This window comes from Macaca nemestrina, chromosome 3 (assembly GCF_043159975.1).
Source record: "Macaca nemestrina isolate mMacNem1 chromosome 3, mMacNem.hap1, whole genome shotgun sequence".
NCBI lineage: Eukaryota > Metazoa > Chordata > Mammalia > Primates > Cercopithecidae > Macaca > Macaca nemestrina.
In genome coordinates this window covers 191,645,680-191,669,592 of record NC_092127.1, presented here as the reverse complement: position 1 = coordinate 191,669,592, position 23,913 = coordinate 191,645,680, and the positions used below count along the sequence as shown (strand labels likewise).

At 42.5% G+C, this 23,913-nt stretch overlaps 2 protein-coding genes across 2 annotated transcripts in view; both read right to left on the bottom strand.

Moving 5' to 3' along the window:
• LOC105483800 (zinc finger protein 732) overlaps positions 1–14,397 on the bottom strand; it is an 88,921-nt gene extending 74,524 nt beyond the window's left edge. Inside the window, exons 1-3 of the mRNA XM_071093943.1 lie at positions 13,934–14,397; positions 6,657–6,783; positions 6,064–6,159 (exon numbers count right to left, since the gene is read on the bottom strand). Coding sequence (XP_070950044.1) covers positions 6,064–6,159; positions 6,657–6,783; positions 13,934–13,936 — 226 coding nt within the window. The 5' untranslated portion in view covers positions 13,937–14,397. The remainder of the gene's footprint in view (positions 1–6,063; positions 6,160–6,656; positions 6,784–13,933) is intronic.
• LOC105483931 (zinc finger protein 721) overlaps positions 1–23,913 on the bottom strand; it is a 177,736-nt gene that overhangs the window by 17,667 nt on the left and 136,156 nt on the right. The gene's annotated exons all lie outside the window — the stretch shown is intronic.

Here is a 23,913-nt window from a genome sequence, read left to right as displayed (position 1 = left end):
ATGGGGATACAGATCCAAACCACATTATTTACAAAAGCCAAAACATGAAAAAACTCAAACATCCTTCAACAGCTGAATAATTTAAAAAGATGTGGTTTACACATACAATAAAAAATTATTTACACACAAATGAAAATATCTTGTCAGATACTACAATATGGATAAATCTTTTTTTTTTTTTTTTTTTTTTTTTTTTTTTTGAGACGGAGTCTCGCTCTGTCGCCCAGGCTGGAGTGCAGTGGCGCGATCTCGGCTCACTGCAAGCTCCGCCTCCTGGGTTTACGCCATTCTCCTGCCTCAGCCTCCTGAGTAGCTGGGACTACAGGCGCCCGCCACCGCGCCCGGCTAATTTTTTGTATTTTTAGTAGAGACGGGGTTTCACCGTGGTCTCGATCTCCTGACCTTGTGATCCGCCCGCCTCGGCCTCCCAAAGTGCTGGGATTACAGGCGTGAGCCACCGCGCCCGGCCAATATGGATAAATCTTAAAGCCATTATTTTAAGTGAAATAAAACACTAACGAAGTGACAGTTTATGAGGTTCCACTTATATAAGATATTTTATGTAGTAAACTCCTAGAAAACATAAGTAGCAAATTGCTTGCCTATAGTTAGGGTTGTGAAACCCCAGTGGAGTCAAAGATCAAGGGGGTTTATTAGGAAAAAGCAGGCCCTCACCAGGTGGCCAACTCAAGAGCCCATAGACATGGCTACAGACAAGGAAATGATGCACGGAGCTTGGTCTTACTGAAGATTCCAAAGCAGTTCTGTAACCTCTCTCAAATTCAGTCTCAGCTATAGTCCAGAAGTGGTCCTTCCCATCAAGAGACCTGCAGGAAGACACAGCCAGCCATGGCCCTGGAGGCAGGCCTGCAGATCCTGGCCTCAGCTGTGGTCCCTGAAGCAGCCCTGTGACTCAGTTCTAGCCATATGTAGTCACAGTCTGTGGCCATTCGTACACACTCAGAGGCCCACAGAGAGACCCGTAAAAACTGTTCCCAGGTAGTCAGCAAAAGCCAAACCCATTCATACACCTGGTATTTGGGCCATAATATGCAGACAAACTTCAAAACCCTAGCCTACTGCCTGCCATATAGATTAATGTCCTCAAGGAAACCTAATCTTTCCAGGGCCCAGAAAGAATCCATAACTGTCCAAATCTCTGGCAACACAACCATCAAACGCAGAACGCACAACAGACCCAGCATCACCCTTGTGACCCAGCTACAACCCTTCTCTGCAAACCCAGAGATAATCTCATCAGCCTGGGGACCCAACAAAAGGAGATGTTTACCTGCCAAAAAAAGAGATCATAGAAACTGTAAATCATTGTTAAATCCTTAAAATATACAGACACAGGGTTGCTTCAGGGACCACAGCTGAGGCCCAGATCTACAAGCATGCTTCCAGGACCACAGCTTCTATCTTAACATATAACCAAAAGTTTGTATCAGAACAATTAGGCAAGGAAAAGGGGAACAAGGCTCTCCTGCTTTCAAAAGAAGTAAAAATGTTACTGTTTGTAGATAATATAATCATGCATATACTTGAAATCCTAGACTAGAATAACAAAAACTGAATAAAGGCATTCATAAAGGTACAAGGATATATAATCAACATACAAATATTTGTGGAATTTTTTGGTTTGTGTTTATGAGGCAGGGTCTTACTACAAGGCCCAGGCTCATCTCAAACTGCAGTGCTCAAGTGATCCACATGCCTTGGCCTCTGTAAGTGCTGGAATTACAAAACTGAACAATATACCTGGCCCAACATACAAATATTTGTTTCATGTCCATAAAGGAACAAAATTTCCAAAAAAAGAAAAAATTCAATTTGCAATACTATAAAAAGAAATTAATTCAAAATAAATTTAACCAGTGAAAAAATTTATATACTAAATACAAGATATAAAATCTAGTTTATAAAAATAAATTTAGACACTAAATACAATAATGACAAAACTGAAGCAGACACAAATAAATAAAAACATATTCCATTAGGATAACAGATACTATCAAAGTATATTATCGAAAGTGATTTGTAGATTCAAATAGATCCCTACCAAATTTTAGTGGCCTTTTTCACAGTAATAGTAAACACAATTGTAAAATTTAAGTGTAACCTTAAACAACTGTAAATAACCTGAGCCATCTTGAGAAAGAACAAAGCTAGGGTCATCATACCTTCTAATTTTAAACTTTATTTAAAGCTTATAGTAAGCAAAAAAGTATGGTATGTGCATAAATACAGATATAAAAACCAAGGGAACAGAATAGACAGCTCAGAAACAAATCCATGCATACAAGGTCAACTAATTTTGGCAAGGGAACCAAGAATATACGATGCAGAAATTATAGTCTTGTCAATATATGGTGCCAGAAAAACTGGATATCCACAAGCAAAAGAATAAAAGTAGATCATTTTCTTACACCATACCCCAAAATTAACTCAAAATGAAACATTTAAATGTAAGATAAAAAACCTTAGAACTCCTGAAGAACATATATGGAAAAGCCCTGTTGATACTGGCTTTGGCAATAACTTTTTTGATATGCCGTCAAAAGCACAGCAACAAAAGAAAACACAAGTGGGACTGTATCAAAGTAAACTGCTTCTGCACAGTAAAGAAAAAGAAAACAAAATTTCTAAAAACCCTACAGGATATAAATATTTGCAAGCGATATATCTGATAAAAAATTTGGGAGGCCAAGGCAGGCAGATCACCTGAGGTCAGGAGTTTGAGACCAGCCTGACCAACATGAAGAAACCCCATCTCTATTAAAAATACAAAATTAGCCAGGCATTGTGGGGCATGCCTGTAATCTCAGCTATCTGGGAGGCTGAGGCAGAAAAATCACTTGATCCCAGGAGGCGGACGTTGCAGTGAGCTGAGATCGCACCACTGCACTCCAGCCTGGGAAACAAGAGCGAAACTCCGTCTTTAAAAAAAAGTTAATATCCATATCCAAAATGTATAAGAAACTTTTACAATTCAAAGCAAAACAATAATGATGATGATAAGCCATTCAAAAATAGGCAAAAGGTTAGATTTTTTTCCCCCAAAGAAGACATACATACAAGGTAAGTGCTATATGCTGTTGGTGAGATATAAATTGATAACGTCATCATAAAAAACAGCACAAAGGACGGGCATAGTGGCTCACATCTGTAATCCCAGCACTTCGGGAGGCTGAGATGGGCGGATCACGAGGTCAGGAGATCGAGACCGTCCTGGCTAACATGGTGAAACCCCGTCTCTACCAAAAAAAAAAAAATTAGATGGCCGTGGTGGTGGGCGCCTGTAGCCCCAGCTACTTGGGAGGCTGAGGCAGGAGAACGGCGTGAACCCAGGAGGCAGAGGTTGCAGTAAGCCAAGATCACCCCACTGCACTCCAGCCTGGGCAACAGAGCAAGACTCCGACTCAAAAAAAAAAAAAAAAAAAAAAACAGTAAAAAGTAAAAATGGAAATATCATATAATCCAGCAATACCACTTCTGGGTATACTACCAAAGGAAATTAGCACCTTGAAGAAATATCTTCAGCCCCGTGTTCATTGTAGCATATTTACAATAGCCAAAATATGGGGGGGGTGTATATACACACACACACATATATATATACACACATACAGTAGAATACTATTCAGCCATAAAAGAAAAGGAAATCTAGCCATTTACAACATGGATAGATCTGGAGGACATCATGCTAAATTAAATCAGCCAAACACAGACAAAGAAACTGCTGCTGCTTCTCACTTAGACGGGGAATCTAAAAATGTAAACTCATAAAAGCAGAAAGTAGAATGGTGGTTGTTGGTGCCTAGGGGTGGGACCATAATGAGATGTTGTTCAAAGAGTACAAATTTTTAGTTATAAGGTGAATAAGTCTGAGAAATCTAATGTACAATAGCATTAGATTAGCAAAATAGCATTGTGTTTATAGTTAGTAATACTATAATGTATACTTACAATTTGCTACAACAGTAGGCCTTAAGTGTTTTTATTACCAAAAAAAAAAAAAATGGTTATCTATGTAGGTAATAGATGTGCTGATCAACCTGACTATATTTTACAATAAAATATATGCATATCAAATTATTACAAAATATGTGCATATCATTACATTGTAAACATTAAATACAGTTATACTATTTTTACCAGAAAAATCCATATCACACATACACAGATGTACAGTAAGTTCTCACTTAATGTAAAAAACAGGTTCTTGAAAACGGCAACTATAAATGAAGCAATGTTGCTATATACCAAACATAACTCTTGTTTATGTCAATTAAACTCTGGTAAAATTTGTTTGTTTGAGACAGAGTTCTGCTCATGTCATCTAGACTGGAGTGCAATGGCGTGATCTCGGCTCAATGCAACCACTGCCTCCCAGGTTCAAGTGATTCTCCGGCCCCAGCCTCTCGAGTAGCTGGATTACAGGCGCCCCCTCACCATGCCCAGCTAACTTTTTTTATTTTTAGTAGAGATGGGGTTTTCCCATGTTGGCCAGGCTGGTCTTGAATTCCTACCCTCATGATCCACCTGCCTCAGCCTCCCAAAGTGCTGGGATTACAGGCGTGAGCCAACGCACCAAGCCCTAAGATTCGCCTTCTAAAATGATACGTTGCTTCACTTAGTTTCCAAGAATCTATCAACAATGTTAAGAATTTACTATACACGGTGGCTCAAGCCTATAATCCCAGCACTTTGGGAGGCCGAGACGGGCGGATCACGAGGTCAGGAGATCGAGACCATCCTGGCTAACACGGTGAAACCCCATCTCTACTAAAAAATACAAAACACTAGCCAGGCGAGGTGGCGGGCGCCTGTAGTCCCAGCTATTCAGGAGGCTGAGGCAGGAGAATGACGTGAACCCAGGAGGCGGAGCTTGCAGTGAGCTGAGATCTGGCCACTGCACTCCAACCTGGGCAAGAGAGCCAGACTCCGCCTAAAAAAAAAAAAAAAAAAAAAAAAAAAAAAGAATTTACTATACACATATATAACTTATTTAGGTATATGTGAGAGAAACATTTTTATATAGCTATAGATAGACAGATACATCTCAATGACAGAATCTCAGGCTTCCTACTAAATAAGACAAAATTATAACCGCTGCTAAGAAATAAGGTAACGATTGAATGCTTAATATTAGCAATGTTCTAAGCTGGTTAATGTCATAGTACATTTAAGAAATCTAGAAGGTGAGTAAATATTTTAATCCAGTGGGGGCCAAACCTTTGAATGAGAGGGCTTTTTTGCTTATCTAAGGTGGTGGATATCACAAAAATTATTCACCAACCTTTTTCTTTAAGTTCATCAGCTATCATTAGTATTAATGTATTTTATGTCTGGCTCAAGACAATTCTTCCAATGTGGCCCAAGGAAGCCAAAATATTGGAAACCTGTGCTTTAAACTGTTATATTGTAATTTGAAAATTTGCGCATACAGAGTTTAAACCACAAATCTCAGTTTATACTAAAACAATAACATTCTGAAGTAACATTACATTTTTTTCATATTTAGGAAAATGCTTATTCTGATAAAACTGCTGAGTAAGAATTTTTGTAGAATTATATTTGCAACCTCTATAGGATTAAAAATCACTAAGCAGAAAAGATACAACATCTCTCTCTCGTGTTCCTGGGATTTCTGAACCAAATTCCAATATGTCCACTACTCACCTTACACATTTTAGACACGATACAAAAAGAATATTTGAAAAAAATACATTGACATAGAGCTCAATATACACATATTTCTATGTTTCCAAAAGCAATGGAACAGCAGTCAGATCGTGCAGCCCCTTATAAACAATAAAGTAGACATTGGCTCTCCCTGTAAACTTGAAGGGAGATCACTAAAGAAAAAAGAGAATTCTTAGAAGATTTAACAGCGTGGGACAAAAGATGTCCCTATTCGTGAATATGAGAAAAAAATGCAGCCTTTTCAGAAATTATTTACATTGGAGCAGAGTTTCCCAAACTACATTTGAAGGCCTGGCTTCCTTCTTGACCTTGTTCCCCTGGCCTATGTCCTCTCCTTCATTCACTGTCACCTACCTGGGTGTTTGGCTACTGTCTCATGTATCTTCACATTGTAGGGCTCCTTTCTTTGCTCCAGAAAGGTGACCAGGTCTGGGTTAGAGATAGCAACACCTGTTTTAGTTTTAAAAATTAACATGACTAGTGTTAGGGATTCTCCAATTACCTACCTAATACTATACTAAGCAGAAAAGAGAAATTATGGAAGATCCTAGATAATCCAAAAATTGTTTCCTGACAGAATCCTTAAAATATTTAAGTATTTTAAATCTGTGGGTTCTAAGTTCCACTACCAAGTACTACTGAATCAAAATAAGCAGTGCAAACTGTATTTTAAGATGTGGGAAACAATATTTTATGTCATTGAATTTCGAGAATTACCACTAACCTAGAATGGAGGACACAAATTAGCTCAAGAAAAGAGAAGGTTTACATAGAGATAAAACATCTTAACAATATTCTTTTTTACACCAGAAAACTCCCAATAGTTTCTTAAAGAAAGAAACTGAAATTAATTCACACAAAGCAGAAGCTCCCAAGAGACATTCTACAAAAATAGAAAATCAAACTCTGAGGGAGTATTAGGAATTATGTATTGAAGTTATCCTCACCCAGGGAGACCAGGTTTCTGTAGTTCTCCAACATCACATCTCTATATAAATTCTGCTGTGCAGGATCCAGGCATTTCCACTCTTCTGGAGAGAATTCTATGGCCACATCCCTGAATGTTAAGTGTTCCTGAAAATATATATGTATCAAGTGACAGAGTTCTTAATTTGACTACAGGTGAAATGAGTTAAGAGAACTAGTTCTGACATGTGACTGACTGGGATTATCTGACAAAATAACTTTCAACACAGTAATGTTCTCTAAAGTATCCTATAGCTCCACGGAAAAAGGAAGGCATTCCAACAGTTCCTGTTCCTGCAATAAAAATAATGGGCTACACTGACCTGCCCCTACCAAAACCAAGCAGAGTAGGCCCTGTGACCTCCTGGAAAAAAGATTGAACTCACCTCTCATGAAAGTATCTGGAATGCCTCACGCTTGACCTTGGCCTCGCTGTAATATGCAAGGAACTTAATTTAAAAATCAGAAATGTTTCCACCCAGAACAACAGACGGGGTCTGTGGGGAGGGCACAAGTGATTTCTCTTCAAATTGTACATGTGATCCTACTGGAAGACTGTGCTGAGAGTCACTTAGCACTGCCTCTCAAGCTTCAATGCGCATAGTAATTATTTGATATTCTAGGCCTCACTGTAACAAAATTTTGCAGGTTTGAAGAGTTCATGAATTAGCTTCTTATAGCAAGTCTTCTGTTAATGCTGATGTTCCTCCACCTAGACACATTATATTACCACTCGGCTAGAGAAAGCAGGCACAGCACAGTCCTTTACCCCAACAACCTTATCACAACACAAATACTTTTCATCCCAAGACAAGACCACAAATCATCATCCTGAAGCATTAGCATTCTCTGCCGGATGTTTAAGTTCACAGAGGCTGGAGATGGTGTCAATGTCTCAGTAAGTCTGCATTTGAAAAACAACATGTGGTCCAGGCGCAGTGGCTCATGCCTATAAATCCCAGCACTTTGGGAGGCAGAGGCGGGGGGTCACTAGGTCAGGAGTTTGAGACCAGCCTGGCCAATATGGTGAAACCCCGTCTCTACCAGAAATACAAAAATTAGCCGGGCGTAGTGGCGTGCGCCTGTAATCCCAGCTACTCAGGAGGCTGAGGCAGAAGAGTCACTTGAATCAAGGAGGTGGAGGCTGCAGTGAGCCGAGATCACACCACCGCACTCCACCTGGGCGACACACTGAGACTCCATCTCAAAAAAAAAAAAGAAAGAAAAAAAAAAAAAACATGTGCACCTGTATTAATGCGATATTGATGGAGCACGTACTATGTACTCAGGAGTATGTCACAGAGCACTGTGCTGAGACAATCACATTATGTGTTAATTCTCAGGACATCCTGGGAGGTGGGCACTAGGTGTTCAATACTTCTCAGGATTTAAATGCAGGGCCCAAAATTACCATTTCCTTTCCATTTTCCTACCACTGATTTGTTTTTTAAAGGTATAGAATAACCACTCAATATAAATACATCACAAAGAAACAAAGGGTGTATTAAATGCAATTCAGAGAAATTTATTTTTGTGTTTGTATTTAAGATTTGTGGAAAAACAAAACAAAACAAAAAAAACACTAAAACTGCAGAGATGACAGGTTGCTGGATGAGATGTCTCCAGAAACACTGGCTTTAATTGTATAAAAAAGATTTTAAGGCCCAAAAGTATACAGCTTTTCCCCATTTATCTGCTTTTGTGTTTCAGGAAATTGGGAGCACCAGCTCTGGAGAAGCAGTAGGAGTAGTCACTCCAAACTCTGATCTCCTCTAAGCAATTCCGAGAAATTTCAGTGTGGGGTCAGACCTGGACAAGGTTTAGCAGAGGGTGGATCTGGGCAGGGTTAGGACAGAGAGTGGGACCTAGATTTCTGTTCTTATGCCACTAAGATTTTTCAGTTTTGTCTTTTCTAAGCCTGCCCAAGAGAAATTTGATTCCCAGATTTTATGAAATTTTAATCTATTTTAGCCACTTCTCTGTGTCTTTAATAACATACTACAAGGAATTTAACCAAATCCCTTATGTTTCTCTAGAGCAATTATATTAGAAGCTAAATATTTATTCTTAGCAAGGTGAAAACAATACTAACAATAACAACTTCTGTCAATGAATACTCTTTTCAGGTGGTGGCATAAAAACTCACAAAACAATAAAAGGGAAGTAACCCAAATGAAGCTTAAGTGTCCTGTACAGTTTCCGTCTTTGTACTGAACACATGATGCTGAATTCAACCATTTATTCATGTGCTCCAGACTGCAAGTTCCTTGAGGGTAGGGACCATGACTATTTCATCTCTTTTTCTAATGGACCATATGAAATAGAAGCAATTAGCTTATGGATCAGTTTGAGTCTCCAGATCTCACTTTTCACCAAAAAAAAACCTAGAAAACTGGAGCAACTCTTATCTGGGTATAAACCAAGGAGATTCTGTGAGGGGAGGAACAAACCCTGAATGAGTCATTTCTCTTCCTCTAAAATGGGAGCAGAATTAGACCATGCTGCCATACTGACCCCAGTCTGCACAGGACATCTTCAGATGTCTCAAATACAGATGCTAGTGTGTCCCCAGTGACCTTGGGCTGATATCCCCATAGTGATCCAGGCAGGAGAGATTCAGGCTCAATTAGTGGGATGCAAACAGAAAATGAAACAGCCCTGGCAAAGCTGCAGATCCTGGATACAGATGTGATAGCCCCTGTCTGTGATCAGCTAACTCTGAGGCAAAGGGAAGGACAAAACTACTCTATCCAGTAACACAGTTTATAGGGAGGCATAGTTGTGACTTTGGCTCTGAATATTTTGTGGCCCTGAACTCCCACTGCTAAGGTGCTTTTTTACAGGTAACAGATTCTGCCACAGTAACAGATTCTGCCACAGGATTCTGTTCATACCAGAAGCCTCCCACACAACTATAGCAGGACACTGGACAAGATCTGGAAAACTCAAAGGGCTCCACCTAGGATGACCTCTCATGATGCAGAAAATGTCTTCTATGAGTTTTCTTTATGTCTTCAGCCCAAAGTCTGGTCCTGTCTTGTGAATCCTAGGCAGAGGTCAGCTTTTATGTGCATATTCTAGATGGGATCAATGTGCCTCAGCATTCTTAGGGATTATAGCAAGCAGAGTAAAACCAGAGGAAAGATTCTCTCATGGAGGCTCCTTCAACACATTCTAAAGAATATTTTGACCTAAAAGGAAAAACCTGGGGTAAACATAAGTAGAGAGTTTATTTGGGCCAAAGCTTGAAGATGCAACACGGGACTATAAAGCTGCCCTGAATATACACTCCAATTAGAAGCAGTTACGAGTATACACATATATATACACGTGTATATATATATACACATATGTATACATGTGTATACGTACATACGTGTATATATGTATAGATACATACATATATATATATATATATTTTTTTTTTTTTTCTTAAAGAGACGGAGTTTCGCTCTTGTTGCCCAGGCTGGAGTGCAATGGCATGGTATCAGCTGACCGCAACCTCTGGCACCTGGATTCAAACGATTCCCCAGCCTCAACCTCCCAAGTAGCTGGGATTACAGGCATGTGCCACCACGCCAGCTAATTTATTTTTATTTTTATTAAGTAGAGACGGGGTTTCACCCTATTGGCCAGTCTGGTCTCGAACTCCGGACCTCAGGTGATCCACCCGCCTCCGCCTCCCTAAGTGCTAGGATTACAGGCGTGAGCCACCGTACCCAACTGATGAGTATATTTTTAAAAGCAAAAAGGGAGGCAGAGAGGGAACTGATAGAAAGTTGTCAGAAATTCTTAATGGCTTATAGAAGTGGTTAGTGACTGGCTATATAAATTAACACATAAGGTGTGGGTTATAGTGTCCAGTATGAAATTATTAGGTTAATTTATAGCCATTTGTGGCCAAGCATGGTGACTCACACCTGTAATCCCAGCACTTTGGGAGGCCAAGGTGGAGGGATCGAGAGGTCAGGAGATCAAGACCGTCCTGGCTAACACGGTGACACCCCATCTCTACTAAATAATACAAAAAATTAGCCAGGTGTGGTGGTGGGTGCCTGTAGTCTCAGCAACTCAAGAGGCTGAGGCAGGAGAATCACTTGGACCCGGGGGCACAGGTTGCAATAAGCGGAGATCGCACCACTGCACTCCAGCCTGGGCGACGGAGACCCCGTCTCAAAAAAAAAAAAGAAAAAGAAAAAAAAAGTGTCTAGCCATTTGTGGCAACAGAACACAATTTCAAAAGACAGTTCAAAGAGGGGAACAGTACATGACTACGGTCTCATTTTAACACATTACTGGGTCTGATCATTAAAATAACTTGTATTTCTCAGATAAAAGTTGTCCTTCTCTCAAATCCCAAGACATAAATTCAGAATTTGGAACTGCACATTTAAGACTTGGAGGACTGGTGAGCTATGCACATTTGTGGGCATTTGGGCAAAGGGAGAAGGGAGTTGAAGTTCTCAGGTTTAATCAATGCACATGTAGGATCCTGATTGGGATTACGGGCCCCATGATCAGGGAATCAGTGTCAGATTTGAAGATGCTAGGCACACCGACGAAGGAGGAATAACTGATTGCAGTACTCAAAAGTTATTTTTGTAGAAATCCAGTATAACTGTTATAGAAGGGACTGTAGATCTCAAATTGAAGGAGAGACCATACTGTTTCCAGATTTGGGGAGCACTTTGTGCACCTTGCCACCAAATTGTGGGTTGTGAGTGGAATCCTGAGAAAGGTTTTTCTCTAAAGTGAAACCTAGAGGGCACTTGTGTATAATGTCTGGTGATTCTGGACAGTGTGTGGAAAATATAACTAAAAGCAAAATCATCTGCAATCCTAAAAAACTGTCCACAACAGAGAAGAAAATGTTTTCTTACATAATTAAACCAAAATGTGATGTGCATCATAGGCAATCTACTAAGAGACTACAAACATAGAAACTCACCATAATTCTCAAGTAGAAGACATGACAGCACCATTTGTCATATACAGCTTATTGTAATTTTACGTAGTAATCTGAGAACTCATCTGGGTTTTCTAATTGGTAATATTCATAGAAAAAATAAACTTCCAACATCTTCATGACAGGAGGTAGATTTGCAATGTGAGGCTAGGTACCTGCTGAAGGCAGCCTCCTACTCGCCTACAGAAACTGGGGGATAGGGTGTATGTTGTTGCTATTTACATTTCAAAGCAATAGTTTCCAGGTCCTAGATAAAGACAAGTTTGACTCAAAAAAGACGAATGACTTAACTGATAAAAATGATTTATATAAATTTTAAAGAAGCAGAGAAAATACGTAAATATAAAAGTTTTCAAGAGAGGCACAGTGGCTCACGCCTGTAATCCCAGCACTTCGGGAGGCCGAGGCGGACAAATCACTTGAGGTAAGGAGTTCGATACCAGCCTGGCCAACATGGTGAAACTCCCTCTCTACTAAAAATACAAAAATTAGCCGGGGTGATGGTGCAGACCTGTAATCCAGCTACTCAGGAGGCTGAGGCAGGAGAATTGCTTCAACTCGGGAGGTGGAGGTTGCAGTGAGCCGAGATCACAGCACTGCACTCTAGCCTGGGCAACAGAGTAAGACTGCGGCTCAAAAAAAACAAAACAAAAAAAGTTTTCAAACTAAATGCTTTAAGAAAAGGGAGAAGAGCAAAAATTCTTCCCTCATTCTAAAGAAAGACCATTAAGCCGCGTCTAACTTGGGTTTGCTCCTACAACAGCCAGGTTTAAAGGCATGGTCTTGAACTCACTAACGTCTGAATTCTCGTAGGCAAGTGACAGATGGACTTGGGCACACTGTGGGCACAGAAAAGAGGATTTGTGAGGAAGAAAAAAAGCAGAAGAGAGAAAGGAGCTATCATGAGTGATGGGTGCGGGCAGGGCAGGACTGACTAAAGGACTGGTTTGTGCTACAAGTGCAGGCCCAGGCAGGGCTACCATCTGACTGATTGCCGGGTCTATAAAGGCAGAGATTAGGATCAGGTGGTCCAGAAGCCTGGGTGAGGTAAGGAAACAGGTTCCTGCTACAGATCCAGTGTCTGGGGTTCAAATGAGCCAGGAGTCTTCCGGGCACTGTGTGTGTTCTTGCCACAACACCCTAGGAGCGAAGCTGTCATGGGCACAATTCCTGAGGGTAGAACCCTGTTCTGGGAGGAGTGGGGCAATGTGAATGCCCAGTGAGCGTCCTGGGTAGTGGGTTAGCATTAAGTGGGGGCTAGCAGCAGGGTGAAGGGAAGGGGTGTTTCTCAGAATTCCTTTCCTCTAAGTTCCCAGTTCCCTTTCTCCCCGGGAGGAGACCTGGAGGAATCCGACAGTGCCCAGCAGGATCGCGCATGTGCAGAACCCACTAGCGCCTCCGGCAGACCCCAGACACCTCCCTCCAGCCCAGGCTCCCCATGTCTTTCTTCTGACAGAAAACCTGCGGAGTTTCCTCAACACCCTTCAACACTCCAACCTCAACGAGCTGTCCAGCCACTCACTAACGACCCCACCCAGAGTCAGCGCAGACCCACAAGCTCCGCGCTCTTCCCTCAACTGCCCCCCTGCAGACGCCAGTCCCTGCCTCTGGACACCCGTCTTCATTTCTGAACGTCTGCAACAAACCAGGGGCGCCCACACCCTCCTCAAGTTCCATAATGTGGCAGAACTACTCACAGAACTCAGCGAAGCGCTGTGCACACGACACCAGCGTATTCTAAAAGATGCCGCTCAGGAACAGCCACGCGGAGGAGGCGCTCAGGGCAAGGGGACTGGTGGGAAAGTTGGGGCGGGCGGGTGAATGGCTTCCCTTCCTCACACACCTCACAAAAGCCTTTCCTTCAAGACCGGCTGGCAGCCCCCAAACCACGAGCCATGGCCGGCGCTGTCCCATTAATGAGTCCTGTTTGCTCACATGAACTCTATGTTTTGACGGGGCCTCGATCTCATTCCGAAAAGGGTAAAGAAGAAACGGGACCCCGGACTACAGCTCCTCCCACGCGGTGCCCGCGCACGCCGCACCGGCGTCTTCCCGGTGAGCTCCTCACCCCACAGCCCGGGGAAGGTGCGGGGCTGCGGGCGCAGAGCTGAACGAGGAGGGCTGCAGGCTGCCGCGCGGGGGCCGACAGGAGCCCGGGACCCTCACCGGAGGGGACTGAGGACCGAGGGCTGAGCGGGAACTCCACTCACAGACTCGGTCCCGCCGCCGCCATTTCCCGCCGGTTCCGATGAGGCCTCCCCAGCCTTGGGACTCCCTGCCCCGCACACTCACCATTTCCCCACTTCAGGGGTGTCACGGAGTCTCAGCTACGAATCATCCAATAAGCGCAAGTCACAGAGCGACGGAGGCTGAAGCTATGCCCGAATCACCTAGGCCTCCCTGACTGGTGGAAGCCGGACGGTGAGGTCCTAACCGACCTCAAGCTGGAGCGACAGGCAAAAACCGCGCTTAATCCCGGATGCCGCCCCCTCCTCACCCGCTGCGCGCCTGATTGGGCACTTCTCAGTCCAGCGCTCTGATTGGATAGGACACCAAGCTCCACACCCTCAGAATTTGAGTGACATAACTTGCCACAAAACAGTGCACTTAATGTATTTTCAGTCAGGGCTTTCTCTCTGCGGCTAGGCTTGGCTCTGTTGGGGGTTCATTTTTAACCTTCTGGTGTGTAATGTTACGTCCATTTATAAATTGTACAGGCACGCGCGCGCCACACACTTGTTCACAAATGGAAACAATATAATGGCAATTATTATATTTTAGATTTCATAACCTCTCTATCCTTTGGTCTTTTGAGTAGGACACCTGAGATTTTAAGAGGGAAGCAATCCTTTAAAAAATAAAATGTTAGCTATTTGTGAATTTTCCATTTTTTACTAGCCACATCAAAAATAATAAAAAGAAACAAGTGAAATTGTTTATGATAATTTTAACCTATTGTATACAAAATATTGTTTTAATATGTGATCAATATATAATTAGAAATAAAGTATATTTCTGATCTCAGTCGTCTAAACTCACTGTGTATTTTATGTTTGCAGCACATTTTCCTTAAAATCAGCCACATTCCAGGTACCCAGTACCTACATATGGCAGGTGGCTGCCACATTGAGTGCAGCCATGACGGCTCTGACCTCAAGGAAGCAAGGGGACTGAACACCTCTCTTCTGCTGCAAGTGAGGGAACAGCCTCTCTACCAGCTTTTCTCCTCAGGATCAAGGATGGGTGGGACAGTGCCCCCAAAGAGAGCCTGGGCTGCAAGCTGAGAGTGTCCACGTGAAGATCACTGTCTCCCAGTTGCTGTCTGGTGCCAGTGTGGTGGTCTCCTCAGTTCAGCCAGGCCTGGGCTCTCTTCCCATGACCAGAAAGAATAAGACATACAGACACCAGAAAGTGAGTAAAGCAGAGTAGGATTTATTAAGCAAAAGGAAACCTCTCAGCAGCAAGAGGGGACATGAAAGCAGGTTGCCAGAAATGGGGCTGAGTTCTGGGTCTTTTATGTGGCAAGAACAAGGAACACTTCTGTGGGTTCTGCCCAAATGGGAGGGGTAAAGTTCCCCTATAACAGTGTTACATCTGAGCATGCCTGGCATTGACTACAATGACTCCATCTTAGTTATTACCCATGAGTGCCCAAGCGAAACCCATAGCAGGTGGAAAGGGTGAAGCTAAAACCAAAATACTTATGTCATGTTAGGTAACATTATAAGGAACTTGGTCAAGTTAGACATTGAGGTTGATTTATTACACCTGGGCCTAAGTTGGGACAGTCCCTTCTGATCAACATCCTGGCATAAGAGGAAGTTCCTTTTTTTTTTTTTTTTTTTTTTTTGAGATGGAGTCTCGCTCTGTCGCCCTCAGCTCACTGCAAGCTCCGCCTCCCGGGTTCACGCCATTCTCCTGCCTCAGCCTCCCGAGTAGCTGGGACTACAGGCGCCCACCACCTCGCCCGGCTAGTTTTTGTGTGTGTGTGTGTATTTTTTAGTAGAGGGGGGTTTCACCGTGTTAGCCAGGATGGTCTCGATCTCCTGACCTCGTGATCCACCCGTCTCGGCCTCCCAAAGTGCTGGGATTACAGGCTTGAGCCACCGCGCCCAGCCAAGAGGAAGTTCTTAACCACATTTCTTCCCACTAGCTACAGGGGTGGTGCATGTGTGGTCCCATGGGTGTTTTTCCTCTCGGGAGACCCTCCCTCCCTATCTTCCTAACCAGCTTCTGACTGCCTCCTCTCTCAGGGGATCCTCTTCCTTTTAAATATCAGATAGTAAACAAGGAATGATGGGGCCACAGGAAGAGAGAGCACCATGTCTTCAGATCTCTTCACAGCCTTGCCCTCCAGAGTTTAGATGTGGAGGGAATAGATTAAAGGCAAACTTCTGGTTTTGCTATTTATCTTTGTACCTAACTGTCAGACTATAACTGTGTTTTTCTCCTGTGGTGTGGGGCACTGTGTGAGTTTAAGCACCAATCACATGCATCCACATCTACCTGCACTTCTGTTCCCAGAAGGAAGGCCATGAGTGTGAGTTGTCCAGGTCCTTGACATTTTGAACAAAGCATTGAACAAAATGCAAAATGGAACAAAACACATGAAGGAAACAGCAAAAGCAGGGGTTTATTAAAGCAAGAAATCACTCCACAGGGTGGGTATGGGACCCAGCAAGCAGCTCAAGGACCTGGTTACAAAGTTTTCTGGGTTTTAAGTACTCCTTTTGAGATCCCTATCAGCTACCCCTTATCTGGATGAAAGATTTGGTCCCTGGCTAATCAAAGGCTGAGGTGAATTGGTACCCTATGCAGATGAAGGCATGGCCTGTGCTTGGCCCACAGCCACTCCAAGGCACTCTCCTTTTCTATCAGAGAACTGGTGCCAGGGCGAGGGTTGTAGTGATAGTTGCCTTTGATCCTTTGCTACTCAGGTGTAGATGAGGTTTCTCCTTTTGGTTTAGATGTAGGAAGTTCATGGTAATTGGCATTAGGTTCCTTGCTCCCAGACCTTGGTGTTTTTTCTTTTAGGAAGTCAGCACAAATTGGCCTTAAGTTCCCTGCCTCCAGACCCCATTATCCTGCCTCACTTCTCTATAAGTCAATACCATCTTACAACAAATTTAACTTTAAATAAAGGAAACACAAAATCAATACTTACAGGGTGCCAAGCATTTGCAGGTTATTTGTAATCAATCTGTCCTGGAATCCTGTCTTTAATGGGTATATATAATACTAAGCTATAACTGCATAACAAACAATCCCAAATCATACTAGTTCAGGATTAAGCTGGTTAGAAATTTAGACTGGGCTCAGCTGGGCCATTCTTCTGGGCTCAGTTTGGCTCCTACAAGTGTGAGTGGTCAGCTGCTGGTGAATTAGGTGGCTCTGCTTCTGGGAGTGAGCTGTCTGTAAACTGAGGCACTTTGGCTTTTCCCAGCATGCTATTTTATCCTCCAGAAAATTAAAATGGGCTTGTTCTCATAGAGATGGAAGAATTCTGAATAAAATAACAGAAGCATTTAAGACCTTTTGAACCTGGGCCCCAAACTGGCACACTATCACATGCACAGCTTCGGCCTGTGCAAATAAGTCAAGAGAGATTCAAGTTTGGGAAACAGAATCTGTCTCTGATGGGAACAACTATAAAAGCCATTTCCAAGAACATGAATACAATAAGAATTTTTTTAATTGCTGTTTTTGCAATCAATTTTATCATGACTTTTCTTGTAGATGTGGCTCATATAACTGTCCCACAGGTACCAAGCAGCTGGCTTGGACTCAGGATTGATGCTTTCCTAACTCTGAAGCCCATGCACCTCCATAGACCATACCACTCAGCCAGCTTTTCGTGTCCATCAAGGGGCTGAAGAGTGACACTTCTGAAATAGAAGCAAGAATTTTTTTTTTTTTTTTTTTTTTTTTTTTTTTTTTGAGAATCTCATCCCATCCACCCCTTACTCTTCACCATTGGAAATAATTCACTTCAGGGAATGGTTCTGAAGTCTCTTGAAAAAACTGGAAATAATTTGAGGATTTTGCTGAGCATTGGGTTTAGGAAGGTAATGCCCAACGTTACATTTTTAATTTATTACAGGAGAAATTTACCTATAATGCACTCAACATAGCGGCAAACTCTTTATTTTTTGTATTTGTTGACTATTTATGATTGTTAATATAGACTAAATCAAATTATTGTTCCTGAAACAACTTTTGCTCTGAAGGCAAGTGACATAGCAATAGGGCTGCTGATATTTTTCCTGCTGCAATTTAGCCAATTAGCAGAGTATGCTTCGAAGGGCCAAGATGTTTTCTAAGACTCTACATTTAGGAACAGTTATAGGGCAAATGTCCAGAGCACACACAGAAATCACACACAACCAATGCATTCCTCACCCTGAATCAATGCTTCTCACCCTTGGATGCATATTAGAATAGCCTGCTGTGCGTGTGGGTGGTGGTCCCTCACCCTGAATCAATGCTGCTCTCCCTTGGATGTATATTAGAATAGCCTGCTGTGCATGTGGGTGGTGGTATTTAAAGTTCCCAAACCCAAGTTGCAAGGGAATAATTAAGCCAGAATATCTAGAGTGAGATCCAGGCAACGGTGTGATTTAAAGCTCTCCAGGTGATTACAATATGCAACCACACTCCCAAATGTCTACTGTAAACCAACATCTTTCGGAGAACCAGTTGAAAACATTTCTCAAATTAATGTAAAAAGTGTTTGCTGTTGAGTTGTGCCCTTTCAGTCTTACCTGTATTATCTACATTCTTTCCTTTGCAAAACTGACCTCTGCTACTTGTTTTCTTCCTGATTCAAACCAGTTCTACAAACACTGAGTGCACACTATGTGCAGCCCATGGTGCTAGGTGGATATTGTTGTGGAGGAAGGACTTTGCTGTAAGAAATTTACATTCCCCAAAACTAAAACCATGCTACTTACTCAATTGATGTAATAAATGAGACTGAGGGGAACTCCCAAGGGTCAAGGCATGTATACATACCTTGGAATGTTAATATCTATCTCATGATGACTGAGTGTAAATGCTCCACTTTTTTCTTTCTTTTTTTTGACATGCAGTCTCACTCTGTGCCCAGGTTGGAGTGCAGTGGACCACACCCGGCCAATGCCCCACTGTCACACAAAACAATACAAAACATTGCTACTATTCTGAAATATTACGTTAGAATTAAATATGTAATATTTACATTTTTATTGATGTATAACATCCATACAGAAATGCATCCACAGTGAAGTATTAATGTAATGCTCAATAATTTACAACAAAGCTAATACATTTGTGTAACTACAGAATAGAACTACCCTTGTTTTTGCGCACAAACCACTTCCTCTTTTCCTTCCCCCCAAATCTAGCCACAATCTTAGAGCTAATGTTATAGATGGTTTGTCTTTTTAGACAAGTCTTTTATTAGAGAATATTTTAAACTTATACACAGTAACCAAAATAGGATAATAGGCTGATGCTCAACCTCAACATCTACTAATTATGTCTCATTTATGTTTAATTTCTACTTCATTCCTTCCCCATCCCTACTTTTTTTTTTCCTTTTTTTTTTTTTTTTTTTTTTTTTTTTTTGAGATGGAGTCTCCCTCTCCTTGCCCCGGCTGGAGTGCAGCGGTGTGATCTGGGCTCACTGCAAGCTCCACCTCCCGGGTTCATTCCATTCTCCACCCTCAGCCTCCCGAGTAGCTGGAACTACAGGCACCCACCACCATGCCTGGCGAATTTTTTGTATTTTTAGTAGAGATGGGGTTTCACCATGTTAGCCAGGATGGTCTCGATCTCCTGACCTCGTGATTGGCCCACCTCAGCCTCCCAAAGTGCTCGGATTACAGCTGTGAGCCACTGCGCCCGGCCTCCCATCTCCACTTTATTATTGTTTTTAGTTATTTTCTGTAAGATAAGATGTATATGCATTGAAACATACAGTTTTTACTGTACCTTTTTGACAAATCAATACATCCATATAAGCTTTTCTCTTTTAATCATAGAATTACTGCCACTTAGCAATTATTAATGTGCATATGAATCACCTGAAAATATTTGAAATAGAGATTTTGATACAATACATCTGGGTTTTGTCTGGAAATGTGTATTTCTGACAAAGTACAGATCCATAGAGCACATGGTAACTACAAGGTCTCTTTTGTCTAAAGTGTATAAAACTTGATGAATAAAATTAAGAAAAATTGACCTCGGATAAAGGAACAAATCAAAACACATGTGCAATACACCATCTGTAGGAGCATTTTGTCAACGATGACTCACAGTCATATGTGACCTTTACTGAACTGCCCAAAATTCAATGATTTATACCAAGTGCACGTAAATTTCATAGTTTCCTATTAAAATTATATTTAATGCCTTTACAAAATCTAACAGTTTTCTTATAAAATTAAGTAACAATATTTGATATGACATTATAAATTCCATTTATATTAAACTTAAACTTACATAATTTTATTAGACAGGGTCTGTGTGTCTTCCACTAGATATCCTTTTGGCTTCCAGCATTTGCACAGGCACCACAGTTGAGAAGCACAGGACAGATTTACTAGACACAGGATGTTCCCTGCGTCTTTATCTCTCAGTTCATCAGTCAACCAAGTCAGGTGAGAACTGAGGTCCTGTATTTGTTAGCGCAAAGTGTCTCATGGACCCTCTCTTTAGAGGGAAAAGAGACTAGAAGTTTATTCTGGGAGCAGTTCCTGGGACACGGGCTAAGCTGCCTAAGGAGTGAGGATTCTGTCCAGCAGGTACAGACTTCTCAGAAGAGAAAGATGAGGCAGCCATTCTGAACCTGGAGCTCCATCGCCCCTTGTCCCATCTCATTAAGACAATTCTGAGGGGTTGTTCTGGAACATGTCTGGATGATGGCAGGTAAAAGACAGTATGGGCTTTGATGGAACTTGGGTAAGATCTGTCAAGGGAAGGTAGGAGGCCAATGCTCAGCATCTGAGTTTGTGTTCTTGAGGACAATGGGTTGCCATTTTAGGCCCAAGTCCATTTTCACTAAAGAGTAGGCTAGAGAGTTTGCATGGCTCCCAGATTCCATTTATGATTATTTCAAGGGTTGGGGTCAGGAAGGGTCTAAGTCTCAATATCTTTGGGAAATTCTGGAAAGTCTGTTTTGGAAACCTGGAAAGAACTCTTGCCTGGTGCCTGAATGCTTGATTTGCTGTTCTGCATTGATATATTCTTGGCAGCCAGAGAGCCAGGTTTGCATTCATACCGATAGAGCTGTGAGTCAGAGGTTGAAGTGGCCAGGACAAGTGTCTTGGTGGCAGGCTAGGGTACATTATGATAGCAAACTTCAAGACTGTTTACATGCAGCTTGGCAATCAGGGTTGAGTCCTTGCCCAAGTGCTTAGATGCAGCATGGGGCCAATCAATAAATCCACCACCAATCCTTCAGCTGTCTATGAGGTAAAAAAGAGTCCAGTTCATGTCTTGATGGAGGGGCTCTACCAGGTGTTTAGATGACACCCTGGATTTCTTGACTTCTGACTTATTAGAACAAATTCGGGACAAATTTATTCTTGGATATGTGAACAGTCATTACCCTGCTAGGATAATGTGGGACAGATTGCATTAAAATAGAAGGTGTTAGAAACTCCTGACAATAAGGAGAAAAATCACAAACTCAATTAAAAAATACACAGAAGGCCGGGCGCGGTGGCTCAAGCCTGTAATCCCAGCACTTTGAGAGGCCGAGGCGGGTGGATCACGAGGTCAGGAGATCGAGACCATCCTGGCTAACACGGTGAAACCCCGTCTCTACTAAAAATACAAAAAAATTAGCCGGGCGTGGTAGCGGGCGCCTGTAGTCCCAGCTACTTGGGAGGCTGAGTCGGGAGAATGGCGTGAACCCAGGGGGCGGAGCTTGCAGTGAGCCGAGATCGCGCCACTGCACTCCAGCCTGGGAGACACAGCGAGACTCCGTCTCAAAAAAAAAAAAAAAAAAAAAAATACACGAAGTTATTTTTTAAATTATACATTAAGGCCGGGCGCGGTGGCTCAAGCCTGTAATCCCAGCACTTTGGGAGGCCGAGGCGGGCGGATCACAAGGTCAGGAGATCGAGACCATCCTGGCTAACACCGTGAAACCCCGTCTCTACTAAAAATACAAAAAATTAGCCGGCGCGGTGGCGGGCGCCTGTAGTCCCAGCTACTCAGGAGGCTGAGGCAGGAGAATGGCATGAACCCAGGAGGCGGAGCTTGCAGTGAGCCGAGATCGCGCCACTGCACTCCAGCCTGGGCAACAGCGTGAGACTCCGTCTCAAAAAAAAAAAAAAATTATACATTAAAAGAAGTTGGCCGGGCGCGGTGGCTCACGCCTGTAATCCCAGCACTTGGGAGGCCGAGGTGGGTGGATCACAAGGTCAGGAGATCAAGACCATCCTGGCTAACACGGTAAAACCCTGTCTCTACTAAAAAGACAAAAACAAAATTAGCCGGGCGTGGTGGTGGGCACCTGTGGTCCCAGCTGCTTGGGAGGTTGAGGTGGGAAAATGGCGTGAACCTGGGAGGTGGAGCTTGCAGTCAACCGAGATTGTGCCACTGCACTCCAGCCTAAGCAACAGAGCGAGACTCCGTCTCAAAAAAAAAAAAAAAAAAAAGTAAAAATGGCCGTTTTGCCAGGCAGGGTGGCTCACGCCTGTAATCCCAGCACTTTGGGAGGCTGAGGCGGGCGGATTACCTGAGATCAGGAGTTCGAGACCAGCCTGGCCAAGATGGAGAAACCTGTCTCTATTAAAAACACAAAATTAGCCAGGCTTTGTGGCACATGCCTGTAGTCCCAGCTACTCAGGAGGCTGAGACAGGAGAATCATTTGAACCCCGGAGGTGGAGGTTGCAGTGAACTGAGATCGTGCCATTGCACTCCAGCCTGGGCAAGAAGAGGGAAACTCCATCTCAAAAAAAAAACAAAAAAAAAAAAAAACAAAAAAAACAAAAAAAAAAAAACACGCCGTTTTTCACAAGGCATCCAACTTCAATGGTGGTTAGAAAAAAAGCTCCAAAATCTATGAGTTTTGTCTGGCCATCACTTTGGGAAATTAAATGTTTTCTAATATTGTCCCTTTTTATGAGCAGTAGAAACACACTGTTCATACTTGTAAAGTGTATATAAATGGTCAATAACCTTTTGAAAGATAATTTAAAAATATGTATCAAGAGTTGAAAGGAGCCAAATATGATAGCTCACACCTGTAATTTCAGCACTTTGAGAGGGGAAGGTGAGTGAATTGCCTGAATCCAGGAGTTCATCAGGCTGAGCTACATGGCAAAACTTCGTATGTATAAAAAATGCAAAAAAAATGGCTGGGTATGGTGGCTCACACCTGTAATCCTAGCACTTTGGGAGACTGAGGCAGTAAGATCACAAGGTCAGGAGTTCGAGACCAGTTTGGCCAACATGGTGAAACCCCGACTCTACTAAAAATACAAAAATTAGTCGGGCGTGGTGGCATGGACCTGTAGTCCTAGTCACTCAGAAGGCTAAGGCAGGAGAATCCCTTGAACCCAGGAGGTGGAGATTGCACTGAACAGAGATTATACCACTTCACTGCAGCCTGGGTGACAGAACAAGACTCTGTCTCAGGGAAAAAAAAGCAAAAAATTTCTGGGTGTTGTGGTCTGAGCCTGTAGTTCCAGCTACTTGGGAGGCTGAGGTGAGAGGATAAGTTAAGTTTGGGAGGTAAAGGTCATAGTGAGCTGAGATTGTGTCACTGCACTTCAGCCTGGGCAATAGAGTGAAACCACATTTAAAAATAAAAAAGAAGTTGAGAGTTACATGTTCTTGTAGGAAAGTTTCTACCTGTTGAAAGGCATCTCATAAGAACACTTGAGCATCTGCACAGAGATGCTCACACTAGCATGTTGTTGGTGGGCTTACACATAATCAATAAATAAAAAGAAACAGAAGTGGAAGTAAAAAAAAGAAGGAAAAGAAGGAGGAAGAGGAGGAGAAGGAGGAGGAGGAGGGGAAGAAGAAGAAGAGGAAGAAGAGGAAGAAGAAGAAGGAGAGGAAGAAGAAGAAGGAGGAGGAGGAGGAGAATCAGCAGCACACACATATATGTGAATTTTTTTTGGTCATGAACACCTAGAAAATATCTTTCTTGACATTAGGAAAGAATTGGGAAGGAATTTTTGGCTAAGTTCCCAAAAGCAATTGAAAGAAAAACAAACACTGACAAATGGGACCTAATTAAACTAAAAAGCTTCTGCACAGCAAAAGAAGC